This window comes from Carlito syrichta, unplaced genomic scaffold (genome assembly GCF_000164805.1).
Source record: "Carlito syrichta isolate Samal-C Ts95f unplaced genomic scaffold, Tarsius_syrichta-2.0.1 Scaffold305203, whole genome shotgun sequence".
NCBI lineage: Eukaryota > Metazoa > Chordata > Mammalia > Primates > Tarsiidae > Carlito > Carlito syrichta.
The window spans coordinates 30,627-51,587 of NW_007249299.1; the positions used below are offsets into that span (position 1 = coordinate 30,627).

General features: G+C 39.4%; 1 protein-coding gene across 1 annotated transcript in view; it reads left to right on the plus strand.

Annotated features, from left to right (window-relative positions):
* Positions 1–1,296: 1,296 nt before the first annotated feature.
* CROT (carnitine O-octanoyltransferase) overlaps positions 1,297–20,961 on the plus strand; it is a 60,298-nt gene continuing 40,633 nt past the window's right edge. Inside the window, exons 1-7 of the mRNA XM_008061310.2 lie at positions 1,297–1,415; positions 1,864–1,954; positions 3,063–3,198; positions 6,468–6,592; positions 8,726–8,907; positions 9,061–9,185; positions 16,409–16,517. Coding sequence (XP_008059501.1) covers positions 3,084–3,198; positions 6,468–6,592; positions 8,726–8,907; positions 9,061–9,185; positions 16,409–16,517 — 656 coding nt within the window. The 5' untranslated portion in view covers positions 1,297–1,415; positions 1,864–1,954; positions 3,063–3,083. The remainder of the gene's footprint in view (positions 1,416–1,863; positions 1,955–3,062; positions 3,199–6,467; positions 6,593–8,725; positions 8,908–9,060; positions 9,186–16,408; positions 16,518–20,961) is intronic.

Genomic DNA, 20,961 nt, shown 5'->3' on the forward strand with positions numbered 1-20,961 from the left:
GCCTGTAATTCCGGCTACTCGGAAGGCTGAGGCGGAAGGATCGCCGGAGCCCAGCAGGTCGAGGCTGCGGTGACCGGGAGCGGCCACTGCACTCCAGTCTGGGCGGCAGAGTGAGACTCCAACTCAAAAAAAAAAATAAAAAATAAAAAAATAAATGCCAGGCATGATGACTCACCCCTGTAATCCCAGAACTTTGGGAAGCCAAGGTGGGAGTTCAAGACCAGCCTGGGCAACACAGTGAGACCTTGTCTCTTCAAAAAATCAAGACGTTTGCCGGGAGTGGTGTCACACGCCTGTAGTCCCAGCCACGTGGACGGCTGAGCTGGAAGGATCACCTGAGCCCAGGAGGTTAAGGCTGAGGTAAGCCATGATCGTGCCACTGCACTCCAGCCTGGGTGATAAGAGTGGGACCGTGACCAAGAAAAAAAAAAAAGAAGGAAATGTAAAATGTATTACCTTGTGAAACTAAGTTGACCATGTTATAATCTTCCTCTAGAACTTGCCTAGCTCCACGCTGGTTAAAAAGGCTATTTCATGGCGGATAGTAAAAGACTGGTCAGATCAGCCCCAGGCTTGTAAGGAGGACAACTCTGGGGGCTTCAAGGACCTTGGGTAGCATGAAGAGCTATGGAGGGGCAAGGCAACCCGGGATGGCGTAGAGAGCTGCAGCATATCTGGGCTGGGCAAACTTCAGCTTCAGAGGATGAAGGGAAAGAGTTCAAGCAGGGATCCGTGTGATCACTGTTCTCTTGCCAGGACACGAGGTGGACAATAAGGTCCCTTTGTAAATAGTTGGTGGAAGTTCTCGCTTGCGGGCTGCAACGGGAGTCGCACGGGGAAGCGGGAGGAGCGGCTGCTGAGCCAGAGCTGGAAGAAGACGAAGGGAAACAGGGCAGAACCTGGATGGAAATGGGCCTGAGCCCTCGGTTCCCGCATCCATCCCAGAGGGCTGGGTACCTCCGTAGGCGGAGCTTGGCCCGCCCGGGAACGCACGCCGGGTTCGGGTCAGGGCACCGAGCTTCCCCAACACCAGGCAGGAAGCTGCTGCCCCGCAGAGTTCGGACTGCTCATTCGACACCCGGTAAGCCTTTCTTAAGCCGGCAGCCCACAACCGAGAGCCGGGTGGAGGATACCAACGAGAGGCCGGGCCGGGTCCCACTATAGCGCAGGCCCGGCCCGCCCCCGGCCTCAAGCACAGGGCGGGACCCTCCTAGGTTTTCGTCCAATCGTGTCTCCCGACAAGCGCGGGGCGGGACCCTCGTGGCATTCCGTCCAATGCCGTTCCCCGACGAGCGTGGGGCGGGACCCTCTCGGCCTTCCGTCCAATTCCCGCTCCTTTGCGGCCCGGAGGGATCGGGCAGACGCAGCTGTGGGCTGCACGGAGCGGGCGAGGCGCGGGCGGTGAGGACGGGCAGGCCCGCTGAAGCAGCACTCCCTACTTCCCCTAACCCTCTGCCTCGGGGCGGCGGAATGTTAGGTCGTGTCGAACAGAGTTAGTCGTGTGGAACCGCAGAGGTGCCCGGATTTGGCGGGGGTGTGGTGTCATCGTTGCCCTTTCCTCCTGCGTCGACCCTTGTCACCCTGCGACGCGTTGCCGGCAGATACTCGGGCACCGAAAGGTACCTTATGTCCCGTGGACCCGCCTCGTGGAAGGTGTGGTTGTCTGAAACCTAGCTGGTCCTAAAGTAATGGAATTCTGCAGTAGCAGGTGGACTTTTTGCTTGTGTTTGCAGTGATTCCAAAAGTTTTCGTCTTGGGCCCCAACTCCTATAACGTCTGCCTTCCACCTCTCCCTAGCGTTTGTTAATACCTTCCCCCGGCCGCCGCCCAATGTTTGTTAAGCTTGTTTCTTCCTTTCCGCAGTCATCAGCCTCGTTCAGTTCCCTGTGATCTCAAAACCGTTGTTACAGCAGGCTCCTGGCAGCCTTAAGCAGTTCACCTTCATGGTGTACTGGTGTGAATGAGTTCCTTCACCTGTTCCAGGTTCTCATTTCCACTTTCTGTGAGTACACATCTTACGGCCCCCCGGGAAGACGTCTCTAATCAAATCCAGTATCATCATTTTCTTAATGCTGTTGGCATTACACAGTTTAACTTAATCTTTGTGGTTCAGAACTCAAGACAACTCTCAAGTAAGAGTCTGATAATTCTTATTTTTAATGTAAAAAGCTCTCTAGTTGAGTATGAAATTAGTACTCTTACTCCCAGTTTTCTAGAGCCTATTAAGTGGCTGGGAAGTAAACAGAGAATAGCTTATCTTCCCTGTATGTGTGTATTCGTCTTCTATTGCTGCCATAGCAAATTACCATAAAGTTTATAGTTAAAACAACACAAATGTATTATCTCATAGCTTCTGCAGATCTGAAGTCCAGGTTGGTTTAGTTGAATACTCTGCTTAGAATTTCACAAACCTGAAATCGAGGTTTCTATAGGTCTGGGTTTTCTTTTCTGAAGGCTTTGGGGGGAGAATTACTTCCAGGCTCATTTGGGTTGTTGGCAGAATTCAATTTCCAAACAGGCGTTGGATTGAAATCTCCATTTCCTGTCTGTCAGCCGGGGCCTCTCTGAGTTCTTTAAGGCTGCTTGCATCTTCAAAGCCAGCCACAGCACCACAAATCCTTGTCATGCTTCAAAACTCTCTGACTCCTCTTCTGCCACCAGGCAGAGAAAGCTCTCCGTTCCTAAGGACTGAAGTAATAAATTAGATCCACCTGGATAATATCCCAATTTTAAGGTCAGTTCTGCCACCTTTCAGAGATAACATGCAGATTAGGGAAATATCATGTTTTCTGTAATGTATACTGCAGTACCTGACAAATGGTAGGTGTTCAAAAACGGTTATTAATTTTATGGGTCCCATTGATCACTCTGACTTTGAGCCTGTTTTCTCTCCCTCTCTCAAGTTAGTTTTCTCTGTCTGACCGGCTTATTCATTTCATAAGAACTGACACCAAGTCCTGAATATACTGTGGTCCCAAAATATTGGTTTAGTGAATTGGACCTAGCATATCTAAGGGTGTTTATGAGACTGAAGTTGCGACAGCTCTCTCTCTTTTCTTTAGTTTTCCTATTGTGATTTTACTATGGAAAATCAATTGGCTAAGTCAACTGAAGAACGAACATTTCAGTACCAGGATTCTCTTCCGTCGCTGCCTGTGCCTTCGCTTGAAGAATCATTAAAAAAATACCTTGAATCAGGTATGTTCATAATCATTTAGCATACATTAATATTATTAGCAACTTGGAAAACTGTGATACTATTTGTTAGAGGTTCTAATTGCTTCTTCTTCTGGGCTTGTGGTAATTAAAGTACAGTTGATCCTTGAATGATGCAGGGCTTAGAGGTACTGACCCCCGCCCAAAGAAGAAGTCTGAGTATGACTTTTGACTTCCCTAAAACTTAACTGCTTTTAGCCTGCTGTTGATCACAAACTTTTTAGATAACATAAACAGTCCATTAACACATATTTTCTATGTTGAATATATTATATACCATATTCTTAATATAAAGTAGAGAAAGAAAATGTTAAGAAAATCCCAAGGAAGAGAAAATATAATTTATTATTCATCAAGTGGAAGTAGACTATCATAAAGACTTGCTTATCGTCGTCTTCATGCTGAGTAGGTGGAGGAAGATGAGTGCTTGGTCTTGCTGTCTCAGGAAGTGGGCAAGAGAGGCAGGCACACTCAGTAGAACTTACATGCAGTTGTGACCTTAATGTATCCAAAACTTTTCTCTGTTTATGTTAATTTTTCCATAGTTTCTAAAGCCAGATAATATTAATAGGTTTAAAGTGAAAAATGTAGTTCTCTGCCATATCTCCCTGGCCTCCTCCTGCTTTGTAAATCCCACTCCCTCAGGCAAGAATTTCCAGATCTTTTATCTGTTTCTTGTGTTCTTTATCTTCATATTTAAACTGACATTCTTATGTTACTATTTAGCTGTAATATAAGGTCTTTTATTTGTAGATTTAAAAAGCTAATTCCTAGAAATATATAGATTATGCTCTCTTATACCTCCGAACCCTTTCTGCCCTCAACATATACACAATTCAGCATACTTATATTTTTCCTCCCATTCTCTCAGTATAGTGGTTCAAACTCACCATTGGGTATTAAACCAGTAGTCACTTGGTTTAATACGGATTTCTTCTGATTTTAATCAGTGTTTACCTGATTTAACTCACCTGACCTTTCAGAGTTTATGATTATGTGATTATCATTCAAAAGTAAACCATGCATTGTACTTTGATTATTTTTTGCTGCATTTTTTGTTTTTCCTCATTTTTCATTTGCTTAGTTTGCTTTGCGTTCATAAATAATTCATTTCCAAATACCTTAATACTCTGAAAATTCCTGAATACATGTATATGCATAAGAGATTCTGTTGGCTTCTTTTCTTCTTGAGACATCCCTCCTGGAGCAATGTACACTCCTGCTTTAATCAGTGTTAGCTTTTCTCCAACTTGCTGGACTTCTGTTATCCTGGGGCTTTCCTTTGCCATTGTCCTGGTAGTTCTCTCCACTTCTCTCTCCTGTGTTGGAGTCTCTGTTTCCTGAAGTCCGCGTCTTCCCCTTTATTGGTTCACTCCCTTATTTTGATACATCTTCAGAAGATTCTTGAGAAGGATGCTTGTGAGAAAAAGAAATGTAAGACCTAAAATATATGTTTAGTTGATTGTTTTGAAGGCATTTTTCCTCTTGAGAAGTCTGATGCGACTCTGATTTTTTATCCTTTGTATATAACCCATTGATTTTTACTCCAATCCCTTTTTCTTTATTACTAGCATTCTGAATTTTTCAGTGATATCCTTTGGTGGGTAGCTTTTTTTGTTCATTTCTCTAAGCATTCAGTGGGTTCTTATAGTTTTTTTTAAAGTTATGCTCTTCAGTTCAAGGGAATTTTAAAAATAATGTTTCTTTGATTATTTTCTCCTCCTTTGTTCTTTCCTTTTGAGACTGAATCCTTTTGGACTAAGTTTTTAATTAAGACATGTTTTCCCTTTCATTATTAGATCCTTTTCCTTTTTGGTCTTGTTGACTGATATCACTAATCCTTTTGTTTGTTTGATTTGATTTCTGACTCCCATGTAAGAGGCTGTCCTCAAATCCTTGGCAGTTCTTAGTCATTCATATTTAAGCGTGAAACTGAAAAGCAGACTGGTAAGACTTTAGTGGGCCTTGTTGCTGGAATAGGGTAGAAGCCTAACGATTCCATTAGGGCATACCCAAATACTGTTCAGTTTCCCCAAAGAGGAATCCTCTCATCTCTTGCATAGAAGAAACAAGCCAGTGTTTGGGGAGCTAAGTGGGGGAAGGAAGTTGGAGGGACTCATCGTTTAATATGGACTGAAATCCACATATTCTGTCTTGTCTGGTTTATCTTCTGAGGGTAAATGCTTTTTATTGGCGTTGGGAGGAAGTTGCCTGGGTTTGTAGAGTGGAGGAAGAGTTCTACAAGGGCCAGTGTGGGTGAGGTAGTTGCCTAACTGCTGCTTTTGAAGACATTCAAGCAATCTCCCTGGTCTTTGAGGTCTTGAATCTTTCCTGGATTCTACTGCAGGAGCTGATTTGCTACTTAGTTGGCACCTAACCTACCCCTATCTCTTGCCCCCTTCCACTCCCCTGGTTTTAGATGTTAACTTTCTTCTGCAGAGCCAGTTGCCATTTTTCTCTATGTTTTCTAATTTGTAAAATATTAGTTTAACTTATCTGCTGTTTTCTCTCTGTCCTTGTGAATTTTTGCCTTTTTAAAAGTTTTCTCTTACCTGCTTTCATCCAGGAATTTTAATTTCTTTTTTTTAAAAATTAACCGATTATCTACTGTTTTTGGATCTTCACTCATACTGTCTCTGAATATAGCTATTTAGATTGATTTTTACAGTTTGTCATTGAAAAAGCAAAAATCACACAAAAGGGAGATATTGATGTTTCCTGATTTCTAATTTATTTCATGGATTAGAGACCTTTTATATCCTTTTCTGGAGGAAGGCAGACATTGGCCCTGAGGCACCCTAGACTACTCTGTTGTATGATTTACACTTACATGCATATTACATTTATATATATAATGTTCAAGGTTCTAAACTGAGCATTCATGGAAAGTTGCTTTAATTTCTCTTAATTGTGGCTAAACAGGATTACTTCTTCACTAGACTAATAGCTAGACATTTGTCCCACCTCCATAATGTTCACTATCATCTAGAATGGTTTTAAAAGAATTTTTCAGAAAACTGTCAGATTATATAATATCCACTGGCTTTTTTTTTTTTTTTTACAGTATTTTGTTTTGTTGCTTTTCAGCCATTTCCAGATTGTAAATTCTTATTTATTATGCTGCTATGATATTTAATAAAATACTGTGTTTTACATATCTGACTCTTAAGGTTTTGTGTAAGTAATAATTATAGAGGTGAGTTGGTGGTACTTGATGTCTGAATACCTTAATATGTCTTTTTTCTTTCTAGTAAAGCCATTTGCAAATGAAGAAGAATATAAGAAAACAGAAGCTATAGTTCAAAAATTTCAAAATGGGATTGGAGAAAAATTGCAACAGAAATTACTCGAGAGAGCAAAAGGAAAAAGAAATTGGGTATTTGTTGTTATAACTGAAAAATTGATATGTTTAAAAAATGAAAAATAAAAATGTACATAGATTTCATTTTTAAATTATTGCTATAGGCCGGTCTCAGTGGCTCAACCAGCACTTTGGGAGGCTGAGGTGAGTAGATTGCCTGAGCCCACGGGTTTAAGAGCAGTCCAGGCAACTTGGCCAGACCTTGTCTCTACAATAAATAAATAAAAACTAGCCATGTATGGTAGTGCATACCTGTAGTTCCAGCTACTTGGAAGGCTGAGGCGCCCAGCAGGTCGATGCTGGCATGGCCGTGAGCATGCCACTGAACTCCAACCTGGACGATGGAGTGAGACTCCAACTCAAAAAAATAAATAATTAATATAATTAAATAAATTACTACTATAAAAATTTTTGCAGTCATTATTGTCATTATAATCCAAAAGAATGAATTAATCACTTAACTCTGGGAGTTTTGAATATTGTGGGTGGGCCTCCAATTTACTTGAGAAGTTGTTAAAATGCAGATTTCCCTGGAATCAGTAGTTCTAATTCAGTATGTCTGGAATGAGACCCAGAAATCCGTATTTTGACAACCGCTCCATGTGGTTCTGGTGCAAGTGATCTGTAGACTATGCCTATGAAAAACATTTTGACCAGGTGACTAGTCTGAAAAAACCCAAAACCCTAAAAGAGATGTGTCACGTAGGGTGGAGTAGAAATATTTAAACAGTACATGGGAGAAAAGAGGCCATTAAAAATTGGAATGGAGAATGGTTATGCATATTGTATGTTTTGATTAGATAAATTGAAGGAGAAGCTGGTCTAATAATTATTGAGGGTCTCAGTAATTTTCCACAAGGAATCTCCCTTGACTCAACTCAACTGCTTCTCTGCTTCCTATTATAAACCAGAGGATGAGTTTTCATAAGTAAAAAGCATTGCCTTAATCTAGAAATGATTGTAACTGTCTTTTAGTTTTAGAAATAAAAAGCAAATTGATTTTTTTCTGAGTCATTGATAGCTATGATGGAGTAAGACAATTTTACACTTCCAGATTCCTTTGTTCTCAATTTTGAGCCTTAAGTGATTTTTTTTTTTTTTTTTTTTTTTGAGTTGGAATCTCACTCTGTCGCCCAGACTGGAGTGCAGTGACCGCTCCCGGCCACTGCAGCCTCAACCTGCTGGGCTCCGGCGATCCTTCCGCCTCAGCCTTCCGAGTAGCCGGAATTACAGGCATGCGCTACCAACGCCCAGCTGATTTTTTGATTTATTGTAGAGATGAGGTCTCGCTGCCCAGGCGGGTCTCGAACCCGCGGGCTCAGGCAATCCACTCACCTCAGCCTCCCAAAGGTGTGGGATGACAGGCTGAGCCACCGAGCCCGGCTGCCTTAAGTGATTTTAATGAAAGTAGGGTAAAGGTAAAGAAGTTGTTTGCCTCTATCCTTTTTGCTGTGTCTCTTTCTGAATTGCTAATTATAGTTTATAACATCAATTTCTTCGAAAAGAACTTCGGGTAATTTGATAAGATGTTGCTTACTAATGCATGGAATTCATTTGCATATTCTGAAAGAGGGACACAGAAAATAGTGTCTGTGAAAAAAATCTCAATTAGTTTTAAGCCCACTGAAAAGTTTTTGCATTTCTGATTTAGTAGTTCTGTTTTTGTTTGGAAAAGAAAACATGTAAATGTCTTAGTAACTGTTATCATTAGGTGAAGATTTATTGTTGTATAACTGTTGTACCCCAAGAATTCTGAAAAAACACCTAAGTACTTTGTTGGGTATTTGTGACTTCAATATAATGATCTGTCTGAAAGTACCTTTCAGTATTTTCTTGTTACATGTTTTTGATAGCGAAGTTTAACCAAATAATATCTAAGATTCTATAGTTCAAAAAAAATGGTTACAATAGCATTTTTCTTTTTTAAAATTTATTTTAAATATGTGGGGTACAATTCAGGATTTGATATACAAGTGGTCATCATGCAGGGAAAGTATTTTTCAACATCTATGATGATTTAAAACAAAACATATTTTTAATTATTAAAGAATAATTAAAGAACAAATGTAGCTTGCTTTTTGTATTGCCAGCAGTTACACAGTCAAATATTATGAAGAACATTAAGCTGATGTTCTCAATTTCTTTTAGCTGGAGGAATGGTGGCTGAATGTTGCCTATCTGGATGTTCGTATACCATCACAACTGAATGTCAACTTTGCAGGTCCTGCAGCTCATTTTGAACACTACTGGCCTCCAAAAGAAGGCACTCAATTAGAAAGAGGAAGTATAATTCTTTGGCATAATTTGAACTACTGGCAGCTGTTAAGAAAGTAAGGACATGTGAATTTAATAAAAATTTTACCTGAAGTCTCAGGTGACAAAATGTTAAGAAGCTTAATTTACTTATTTGGGGGATAAATACTACAGTATTTAAATTTTAAATTTTGTAAATGACTTTGTGATCAAAATAATTTTTTTTATAGAGAAAAAGTGCCTGTTCATAAAGTTGGAAATACTCCTCTAGATATGAATCAATTCCGAATGCTGTTTTCCACCTGTAAAGTTCCAGGAATTACTAGAGACTCAATTATGAATTACTTTAAGACTGGTAAGTAAAAATATGGGTACTTATTTAAGCAATTTTTTAGTAGGTGTTTGGTAGCCTTCTACTATGACACAATGGTGATATAGTTTTAAAGAATATTTCTGTTTGGGCTTTGCCAAATTGAAGGCTTTCTGTGAGCCTTAGATTTGAGTCATTCTGATTAGTTTGGATGTCATTTATGGGAGTAGATTTTCTAAACTGTCAAGACAAAGTTGATGTTTATATTGCATCATTTGAGAGCTTAACATGTAGTTGAAGAGTGGAATTATGAATCAGAATATTAAGGACATACTGAAACTTGATCTGGATGCTTTTCTTTTTGCCTTCCTTCCCTGTTATCTGAATTATCTTTTTGATGTCTGCTTATATATGCTCATCATGCCCCATTTTTCTTTGTAAGTATGCATTTTTTTTCTAACATGAAGTGGATGCCTGGAGTCACTCTTCTTAGAGGTAGGGATGTCCTAGATAAGGTAACTCTTTTTTGAGCTGCAGTGTGTATAATGAGGATTCAGTAATCTAGTAATGTGTCTCTTGATGTAGTCATGGTTATTATATTCTTGGACTTATGGCTGTGTGAAGAGGTATAGAGATAGGGATAAGTGAACATGAAAAAATATCAGAGAGTGATAAATATTACATAGAGAATTCACATAAGATGAGTAACGGTGTGACTATTTTACATTAGGTAGCAGGAAAGGCTTCTCTGAGGATCTGAATGATAAGATGGAGTTCCATCAATTTTTGGTTAAGTTCAGTTTTTTGTAGTTGTTGTCTTTATTTTTTGTGTGGGTGGGGGCAGTTTTTCCTGGACAGGAGTAAACTTGACAAGTTCAGAGGGCAATATAGATGGAACAGAGCAGGCAAGGGAGGTAGGCAGATTGAAATGGTGACAAGAGGGCAGATCATAAAAGTACTTCATGAACCAAAGTAGGTATTTTGGCCTTCATTAACAATGGAGTAGAAACGACTAGTGAGTTTTTAGAAAGGGAATGATGGGATCAGATTTATTTTTAAAAAATATCTTTCTACTTGCTGTTTGAAAAATGGATTTTTAAGAGAGACACATAAGAAGCAGGAAAATCCATTCGAAATTTTTTATAGTAATGCAAGTGAGCCATAATAATGGCTCTACTAGAGTTGTGGTATAGAAGTGGTCAAAAGTTATCACACTCTGGATATAGTTTGGATTTGGGTTAGCAGAATTATTTCTATATCAGTTGTTAGATAGAAGAGAAAAATAGGAATCAGATGGCTTCACGATATTTGGCTCAAGCAGCTAACAGGGTAGAAGGGTGTGTACGTTCATGAGGTGGGAAATATTGGGAGGAGATGTTTTAGCGAGGAAAATCAAGAAGTTTTTTAGATTGTTGAATTTAAGATGCCTTTTAGACAACTAAGTGGAAATGCAAGTAGGCAGTTGGACACAAAATTTGTAGTTCGGGGGAGAATTCAGGACTACAGATAGGGATTTAGGAGTCATCACTAGGCATAGAAATTGTTTTTAAGAGTAGGCCAAGATTACTTTTGGAACATATATAAAAAATGATCAGGGGAACCAGTACTGAACCTTATCACAATTCAGTACAGGATTTGCTAGTCAGAGGAGGAGGAGCCAGCAAAGGAGACAAGGAGGTAGGAAGAAAACAAGGACAGTGGTCTCCTAGAAACCAAGAGAAGGAAGTGTTCATCTAAAGCTCCTGAGAAATCAAATGAGGTGAAAATGTGACCGTTGGATTTGTCAGTACAATGTGGACAAAGGCTGCCCTTTGCAGAGACTGTAAGAACAGTCTTAGTGAAAGTTAGAGAAGGAGGCCCAGTGGGAGGAGATGAAGCAGTGACAGCACTGGAAAGAATGCTTGCAAAAAGTTTTGATGTGCAGTGGGAATATTTTTAATGTTTTAATTTTTTTTTTTTTTGAGTTAGAGTCTCATTCCATTGACAGGCTGTAACGCAGTGGCACACTCACGGCCACCCCAGAGTCGACCTGCTGGGCTCTGCCGATCCTTCTGCCTCATCCTTCCAAGTAGCCAGAACTACAGGCGCGCGCTACCACGCCCGGCTAATTTTTTTTATTATTGTAGAGATGAGGTCTCACCAAGTTGCCCAGGCTGGTCTCAAACCCATGGGCTCAGGCAATCCACTCGCCTCGGCCTGCCAAAGTGCTGGGAATACAGGCTGAGCCACCGAGCCCGTCCTTGTTTTTGTTTTTAAACATGATATTACATCATAGATGTGATATAGTAGAGAAAGAAAAATAATCCTGCAGGTGAGAAGATAAGGAGCCAAAGTCATTAAGAAGGTAAGAGCCGAGAGAGTCAAGAGCAGAAATGGTGGAGAGGTTCAGCGGGGGTCTTCAGCAGGATCAAGGTAGAGAGGAAATGGGAGGGAATGCACAAAGTGTGCATCTAGATGCAGGCAGATTGACCAGTTTTGTTGTAGGAAAATGAGGAGGTGCTTTGCATTGCTTGTGTTTTCCTTAGTGAAACAAGAATTGAGGTCATTAGCCAGGGTGAAAGATTTGAGGAGAAAGGCAAAGATTTGAAATAGTATTTTGGAAAGTGGGAGAAAGCAAACATGCTATGGGATGTGGGATTACTGAACAGTGGCAAATGCCCATTTTTGATGTGTGTTCATGAATTTAAAGTTAGACTACATGGTGTGTTGTGTGTTTTTTTTCTTAAGCATCAGTCACGGGCAGATACAAAGAAAGAGAAGCTGAAGAATTAAAGGTTTTTGCAAGGGAGAAATTATAACTTTGAGCCTTGGAATCTCTCCTGGATAAGGAGAAAGTTTAAACTATTATTTGTGTTGTGGGAGAGGCGTAATGCAAGCTACGTAGGCTGAGGCTAGTCTCAATAAGGCTATAATTAGAACTAGTTTGATTGTTTTTTTAACCTATCCTTAGGTTAAGACTTGATCATGCCTTTCATCCCTGTTTACCTTATTTTTCCCAGAAAGTTCAGATTCTCTGTGTCACCTGGATTTATAGATTTGTGCATATTCTTTTTTTTTTTTTTTAGTTGAAGGCTTACTCTATCACCCAGACTGGAGTGCAGTGGCACGCTCCCGGCCACCGCAGCTTCGACCTGCTGGGCTCCGGTGATCCTTCCTCCTCAGCCTTCCAAGTAGCTGGAATTACAGGCGCGCGGTACCACGCCTGGCTAATTTTTGATTCATTGTAGAGATGAGGTCTCGCCAAGTTGCCCAGGCGGATCTCGAACCCACAGGCTCAGGCAGTTCACTCACCTTGGCCTCCCAAAGGGCGGGATTACCGGTTGAGCCACCAAGCCTGGCCAATTTGTACATATTCTAATTTGACCCAAGTTCTCCACTGCTCTGATCTACCCTCACTGCTTCCCCAAACCCTTCTGCTGTACTTTCTGTAGTTCATGATCAGCAAAATTCATTATATCCTCAAACTTTTCTCTGAAAGGTTCTGTTACTGGAACTTGATTATACTTTAGGCTCACTACTTCCCTTGTGACCATTTCAAGGGGAATTTTTTTTTTTTTTTTCACTCCATAGCACTACAGGGTTTATGGAAAGTGTTAGTATTCTCTTTATTTCCCTTTGCCCTATCCGTCCCCCCCCCTTTTTTTTTAACAATTTGAGCTTTTTGGGGGGAAAAAAATTGCCTGTAGGTTATATCACCGTTACTTGTCATTGTTGAAGGGGAAGAATGAAGGGCATTCCCCTTTGCCTATTGATTGCTTTAGCACCAGTCTCACTGTCATTCTTTTCATTACCATATTCTTGTATTCTCACTGTCATTCTTTCCATTACCATATTCAGTCATATTCTTGATGACTTTAACTTTCAATTGTAGATGATCCCTGGCTCTCATTTCCTTTAATTTCTGTCTCTTGGAACTGTACACTATTGAGTACTCCAACTCAGGTGTTCTTTTGGTCACATTGTGACTTTCAGTTTAATGATAATACCACTCTTCACAGTTTCATTCCTCCCCTGACTCTTCACTTTTTTCTGTGATTCTTTAATTCCTCTTATGCACACACATTCAAATCTTTGTCTTCTTCTCCCAAAATTTAGTTGCTTAAATTTTAAACAATCTTAACATTGTTTAAAATGTAATCTTATCTCTTTTCGCTGCATATCAAAGATACTTACCCTAGCAATTTACTTGGTCAAAGAAAACCATAAAACCTCATCTGTTGATCTCAGTTAAATCTGACATAGACCCATAACACGACTTTGCTATATTCTTTTGTTAGCTTATTCTTTCACTTTCAGAGAAGACTGTTTCATACCTTTCTCCCTTCTTCCTTCTTCTTAGCTAATGAGCTCTTTTCTTATTCTCAACAGATATAAGCAATCTTCCCATCATGCAATTTACCAGCCTATCAGTGGTAGGCAGAATAATGCCTCTCCAAATATGTCCACTTTTTAATCCCTGGAACTGTGCATATATTAGGTTACATGGGAAAGGGAAATTAAAGTTGCTAGTTAGTTGACCTTGAGATGGACATATTATCCTGGATTATTCACATGGGCCCCAAGTATATAATCACATGGGTCCTTATTAGTGGAAGAGAGAGGCAAAAGAGAGAACCAAAAAGCTGACAGTATGAGAAAGTTGTGATCTCAGATTCTCTCTTAGAGCTTCAAGAAGGAACACAACCCTCCTGACACCCTCGTTTTAGCCCAGTAAGACACATTTCAGACTTCTGGCCCTCAGATCTGTAAGAAATACATTCATGTTGTTTTGAGCCACTAAGTTGGGGTAACTTGTTACAGCAGCCGTAGAAAGCATTCTTACTCAAATATTTTCCCATGCCCTACTCCCTTGCAATACATTATTGCACATTCATATACTTGTCCCTTGCTTTTTAAAAAATAGATGAATTTTTCTGACTCCTAAGGATAATTCTTCTATATGTATGCTGGATCCTACTTCCTCATGCCTAGTCAGGGACCTTGGTTTTGCGTTATCTTTCTCTTTCTGCTTCATTATCAGTTTTCTTTCTTTACTGGATTGTTCCGTTCTGTAATATCTCCCATCTTGGAAGAAAAACCAGTTTACCTCTTGCCTGCTTCTAGTGTCACACCCCTGTCAGAGCCACCATCCCCTCTCACATAGGTTGTTCACACCTGGACCACTTTAGTTACCTCCTAACTGATCTTGCTTTGTCTTCCATTCCTCCCTATAGTCTGTTCTCCTTGTAGCAACTGGAGTGATCTTTTAAAAGTATTAGTTAGATGGCCAAGCACAGTGGCTCACACCTGTAATTCCATTACTTTGGAGGCCGAGGTGGGAGGATTACTTGAGGCCAGAAGTTCAAGACCAGCCCGATCAACATAGGGAGACCCCCATCTCTACAAAAAATATAAAAATTAGCCAGGCATGGTGGCGTGCACCTATAGTCCCAGCTATTCAGGAGGCTGAGGTAGGAGGATCATCTAAGCCCAGGAGGTCAAGGCTGTAGTGAGCTATGATCATTCCACTACATTCCAGCCTGGGTGGCAGAGTGAGAACCTGTCTCTTAAAAAAAAATTTAGTCAGATCACATTATCACTCTCCTGCTTAAAACCTTCATTGGTTTCCTTCCTATTATACTTGAAAGCCCTTTCTGAGGCCAGTCTGATCTGGCCTCAGGCTTATCTATCACTCTGCCCTTTTCTGTCTATTCCAGCTGCACTTGTTTTCCTTTAAACTCCTCAGCTCATGCTTGTCCTAATGCCTCTGTAGTTGCTGTTTTCTCTGCCTGCAACTTTCTTCCTCCTAATTTCCGTGGCTCACTTTTCTCACTTCCTTCAGTACTCTGCTCATATATCCCCTCAGGCTCATCCTCGGTAGCTCCCTCCTGTCATCCTCCCCTTCCAATCATGTATTGATTGATTTGGCATCAGGTTTATTTTTCCTTTTCTAGCCCTAAATCTTGAAAAGGATGTGATCAGCAGGTGACAGCAATAAAAGGGCAGTGGTGGTAGAGGTAAAAGGATCTGAAGGTTTTTGAAGGGAAAGAGAATAAATGATTTGGAGGTAGCCAAAAGGAGCAAGGAAAACACATATCTCACCTCTTAGGTGTTGAGAAATAGTGTAAAAGAGTACTGTTATCAGTAGACAGTCTGACCTCATAGTTGATGAATAGATTTCATGCAATAATATGTGGAAAGCAATTAGTATTAACCTATAAATAATACCAATCAGTACATTTCCTCCTAGTAGCAATGATTATCTTCTCTTTCTTCCTCTTTTAATTTTCTTAGGGAGTGGAGGTAGGGGTCATAGAAGAGAAGACCCTTGGCAAAGGGACAAGTTCCTAAAGAAATAGAACTAAATCAGAATAGTTTAAGATTTACAGCAAACAAATAGTTATTGTAGAGTTAAGGTATGCCAAAGGAAATCAGAATCATTGTCGGTGGCTTACCAGGTATTATCAGAGCCTTAAATAAAACTACAGACTGGGCAGAATTCTTTCCCCTTGTCACTGAAGTATAGTTTTCTTTTCTACCGAAAATTGTTTTATTGGGAAACACAGCTAGGTATTACTACAACCAAATTATCTGATGAGCAATAACATTAAAATAATTCAAAAGGGCTGGGCTCAGTGGCTCAGCCTGTAATCCCGTACCTTTGGGAGGCTGAGGTGAGAGGATTGCCTGAGCCCACGGGTTCGAGACCTGCCTGGGCAACTTGGCGAGTCCTCATCTCTACAATAAATCAAAAATTAGCTGGGTGTGGTAGCGCTCGCCTGTAGTTCCAGCTACTTGGAAGGCTGAGGCAGAAGGATCGCTGGAGCCCAGGAGGTCGAGGCTGCAGTGGCCGGGAGCGGCCACTGCACTCCAGTCTGGGCGACAGAGTGAGACTCCAACTCAAATAATAATAATAATAATAATAATAATTCAAAAGATAAGCTTGTTAATTTAAGTGACTGTCCTCCAGGATGCCTCTGATGCCCTCCTCTCCTTGTCATTTCTGTCCCTGGATAAAACTAGAAAACCCTGTAGTAGTTGGGATTTATATGATTCTCATGGTATTTGAAACTCGTGGTTTTCTAGATGTCTCACATGGGCAAGTTTCAAGAGTATGTATTTATATTATAATAACTGAAATTCCATTAACTTATTAAAAGTTTTTGTTCATGTGCTATATGATTTAAAAAATTATAGAAATGATTATTTTCTGTTATTGGATGCATGCAGCTTTACTCCTGTTTAACTTTGGGAAATTTGAATCTTGTGTTTTCAATTTCTTATTCTAGAGAGTGAAGGATATTCCCCAAATCACATTGCAGTGCTGTGTCGAGGCCGAGTTTTTGTCTTTGATGTAATACATGAAGGATGTTTGCTCACCCCACCAGAGCTTCTCAGGTTTTCAAACTAGATTTTTGAGTCTTAAGATTTTGCTTGAGTTAAAATTTAAATGTTTAGAATTGACTTTCTATAAGGTGACAGTAAGCTGAAAAATAAGAATTTTTTTATACATGCTTGTTTAAAAAATTTATTTGTATTTTATTTTGAATTTCAATTAAATTTTAATTTTATTGGACATATATGAATATGTTTGCTTGGAGAAAAGGAAAACATTGCAGATGTTACCAGTTCCATTCCCCCACCCCCCCGAATTAATCACTGTCACTGGTTTCAGTGGTCCATCTTTCCAAATCTGTTGCAATGAATTTAGAGCACATGTGGCTTAATATGTTATATAGTATTGTATATATGTATATAGACATAGAGTATGCATTACTTTATATATATATTTAAGTATATTATGGAAAATTTCAAGATATAAGGGAATTATATAAAGAAGACACCCCCCCACATTCCCATCCCCTAGCTTCAACAGTTATTATCTCATAGTTGGTGTTGTTTTAGCTGTACCTCTTATGCCCCTCCCCTTACTGTCCCATGTATATTTTGAAGAAAATCTCAGACATAATATTCTTTTCACTATAAATATTTTAGTGTACATCTCTAAAGTATAAGGACTCTTTAAAAATGCACATATAGGCCAGGTGTGGTGGCTCAAGCCTGTAATCCCAGCACTTTGAGAGGCCTGGGTGAGAGGATTGTGTGGACCTCCTGGGCTCCAGCGATCCTTCTGCCTCAGCCTTCCAAGTAGCTGGAACTACAGGCGAGCGCTACCACACCCGGCTAATTTTTGATTTATTGTAGAGATGAGGACTCGCCAAGTTGCCCAGGTAGGTCTCGAACCCATGGGCTCAGGCAATCCTCTCACCTCAGCCTCCCAAAGGCATGGGATTACAGGCTGAGCCACTGAGCCCAGCCCTTTTGAATTATTTTAATGTTATTGCTCATCAGATAATTTGGTTTGAGACCAGCCTGGGTAACTTGGTGAGACCTTGTCTCTACAATAAATGAAAAAGTTAGCCGGGCATGGTAGCATGTGCTTGTAGTCCCTGCTACTTGGAAGGCTAAAGTGGAGGGATCGCTGGAACCCAGCAGGTCAACGCTGGGGTGACCATGAGTGTGCCACTATACTCCAACGTGGGCAACGGAGTGAGACCCCAACTCAAAAACAAAAAAAAGATTAGCAGTACATTTTTAATATTATTAATAGGCAGTCAATTGTTCTAATTTCCTAGCTTATTTTATAATTGTTGCATTTTATATATCCATTTATAAATTAAATTATTTTTATTAGCTATTGCAATAAAAGTGCACACAGAGGTGTACAAAAGTGCACACAGAGGTGTACAGCTAAATATTCATGTAACCACACCACCTAGTTCAAAAAATAGAATGTTTCTACTACTCCAATCGCCCGCACACCTCTTCCATGCTTTCTCTCCTTGCCAAGGGTAATCATATGCATTATTTACAGTTTTTATTATTATAAAGAAAAGGCTGATGTGAAAATTCTCCTGTAAGTCTTTTGGTGTACATGTACATGCATTTCTGTATGGATTACACCCAAGAGAGAATTTGCTGAGTCATAGGCTATGTGTACATTCAATAGATAATGTCAGTTTACCAAATTAGTTGTACAAATAAGCACTTCTATTAGTGTATGAGTGTTGTAGGAGTTCTTTATGCATTCTGGGTAAGAGTTCTTACTTGGTGTGTGTGTTGCAATACACAGAATAGGAGATGTTTATAATTGCTCTTTGATTCTATTAAAAGCATTTTCCTGATGAACACGAGTCATAATTTGGATGTAGTCCCATTTATAAATCTTTTTCCATATGGACTATATTTGTGTTCTGTTTTAAAAAGTTTTTCCTAACCCATTGTCAAGAAGATATTTTCTTATGTCCTAGCATTTTGTTTTGCATCTCATGTTTATATGTATAGTCTACCTAGAATTAATTTTTGTGTGTGGCATAAGGTAGGGGTATTTGCATGTGAAAAAAGTATCAATTGTTTAGGTATTTTTCTACAGTTTGCTTCTGTTATTAACATTCAGATTTATATTTTCATGTTGGTGCAAATATAGCTACCTTACTATTACATAGAATTCCATCAAATGGATATGCTATAGTTTTTTTCAAACTGTTTATTAGTACACATTGAAGTTGTTTCCATTTGTAGCTATAACAAATAATGAATATTGTCAACCATGCCTCTTTGTATATTTGGAGAAAATATCTATGGTTTGATCTTAGAAATGAAATTTCCATGTTATTATATATATACATTTGAAAATTTTAAACTAAGTCAAATTGTTATCCAAAGTGGCATTATATTTTCTACCAGTATTCTGTGAGGACATCTACTTCTGCACATCATTGCTGACATGGTGTTATTAAACTTAAAACATACCTGATAAACTGGTAGATGAAAAATTGTTTTCATTTTTGTTTAAATTTGCATATCCCTCACACTAGTGAGGTTGAACATTTTATATATGCCTATTTATAGGCCATTTACTTGTATTTTTTCTTCTGTGAGTTGCTTTTGTCTATTTTTCTATTGACTATTCTTATTTATTTATAGCAGTTACTTATATAGTCTGTACACTAATCCTTTATAGATTATATGTATTGCAAATATTTTCTTCCAGTTAACTTAAAACATTTTCTGAAAATTGTACATTGTTAATTTTGATGTAGGCAAATTTATCTTTTCTTCTAAGTATTTTGGTTTTGTATCTTCCACTGTGTCTTCCAGTTATATTTTTTAGTTTGTGTGTTTTAAATTTGACATGTAGCCGGGCTCGGTGGCTCAGCCTGTAATCCCGCGCTTTGGGAGGCCGAGGTGAGTGGATTGCCTGAGTCGCAGGTTTGAGACCCACCTGGGCAACTTGGCGAGACCTCATCTGTACAATAAATCAAAAAATCAGCCGGGCGTGGTAGTGCACACCTGTAGTTCCAGCTACTCGGAAGGCTGAGGCGGAAGGATTGCCGGAGCCCAGCAGGTCGAGGCTGCGGTGGCTGTGAGCAGCCACTGCACTCCAGCCTGGGCTACAGAGTGAGACTCCAACTCAAAAAAATAAATAAATAAATAAATCTGACATGTAATTATTAGGTCAGGCTTATTAATTGGATTATTCAAAGCTACTCTTCCAGAAATTGAATACATGTGCTGCATGGGATAAATTCTGTCTGTGACCTATTTTCGTTGAATTAGCAGAATTTGAATTACTATTTAAAAATTAGGAGAATTCACATAAAAATCTAGATTTCTGTTTTCTCTTAAAAAAAAAAAATGCTGACATTACCAGCTTGCATTCTGGCATGGGAAGAATGGACTGGATCTGGGTAATCTAAAAGTTGCCCAATTCAGACTTCATTTTCTTGTGTCAGCTTGCCACCATACTTAGCATTCCCTACACTGAGGCCAAATGTTACCTCCATTGATTATTTCACTTACACTGGTTAATTTTGTAGTTGCTTCATTTTAATAGTAGGAATTTATTTTTCTATCTCTTTGTCTCTTTCAAAAGAGGGATAATAAGAACTTCTGATGTACATTTGATGTTGGTGGGCTTAATTTCTTTTCCCATATATTTCTTTCCTCTTATTTTCCTATCTTTCTCAATGACACAAGTATCTACCTGGTCAGTCATCCAAATCTGCGAATACCAACAAGCATTTGAAACTTTGGTAATAGAGACTTAGAGAGAAAATGGAGTTGAAGTTAGAGATGTGGTCATCTCTTACGTAATTGTGACAGTTGGAACTATTAAAGAAGTAGATGAGATTACCAAGGGAGAAACTTGTAAGAGAATTCCAAGAAGCCAGTGACAGAAATTCAGGGAAAGACACATTTGTCAGTAGAAGGAGGAGGACAAATGGTCAACAAAGAAAACTGAATGGTCAGAGAGGTAGGGAGAGTACAATGGAACTATGCTAAAAAGTCAAGGCAGAAGATAATTTTAAGATTTATACCTGACTGTCAAACATTCTATAATTAGGAAAATAAGACTGAGATACAGTGACTAGGTTTCTTCTATGGTACATTACTGGTGACTTTTAGAAAACAATTTTCAAGATAGTCACTGGAGGACAAAACCAGAGGATAGTACATTAAAGAGTGGAAAGTAATAAAGGAAGAAACCAGATTGTATGGAGACATTAAGTTTAGAGTATTTTTAAAGGTGTGTGGTTCTGTAATGTAGATATTTTTAATACAAATCTTTGTGCTTTGAAATATAAAAAAAATTGGATGTGTAGCTGAAAAATAGGCACATAGGTAGAATTATCCTAGTCATTGAGTCTGCACTTCTTAATGGTGAAGATTGGAGCTGTTATTATGTGACCTTTTATTATCCAACTTAAAATGTCATTTAGCCTTTGGGAGACTGAGGTGAGTGGATTGCCTGAGCCCACGGGTTTGAGACCTGCCTGGG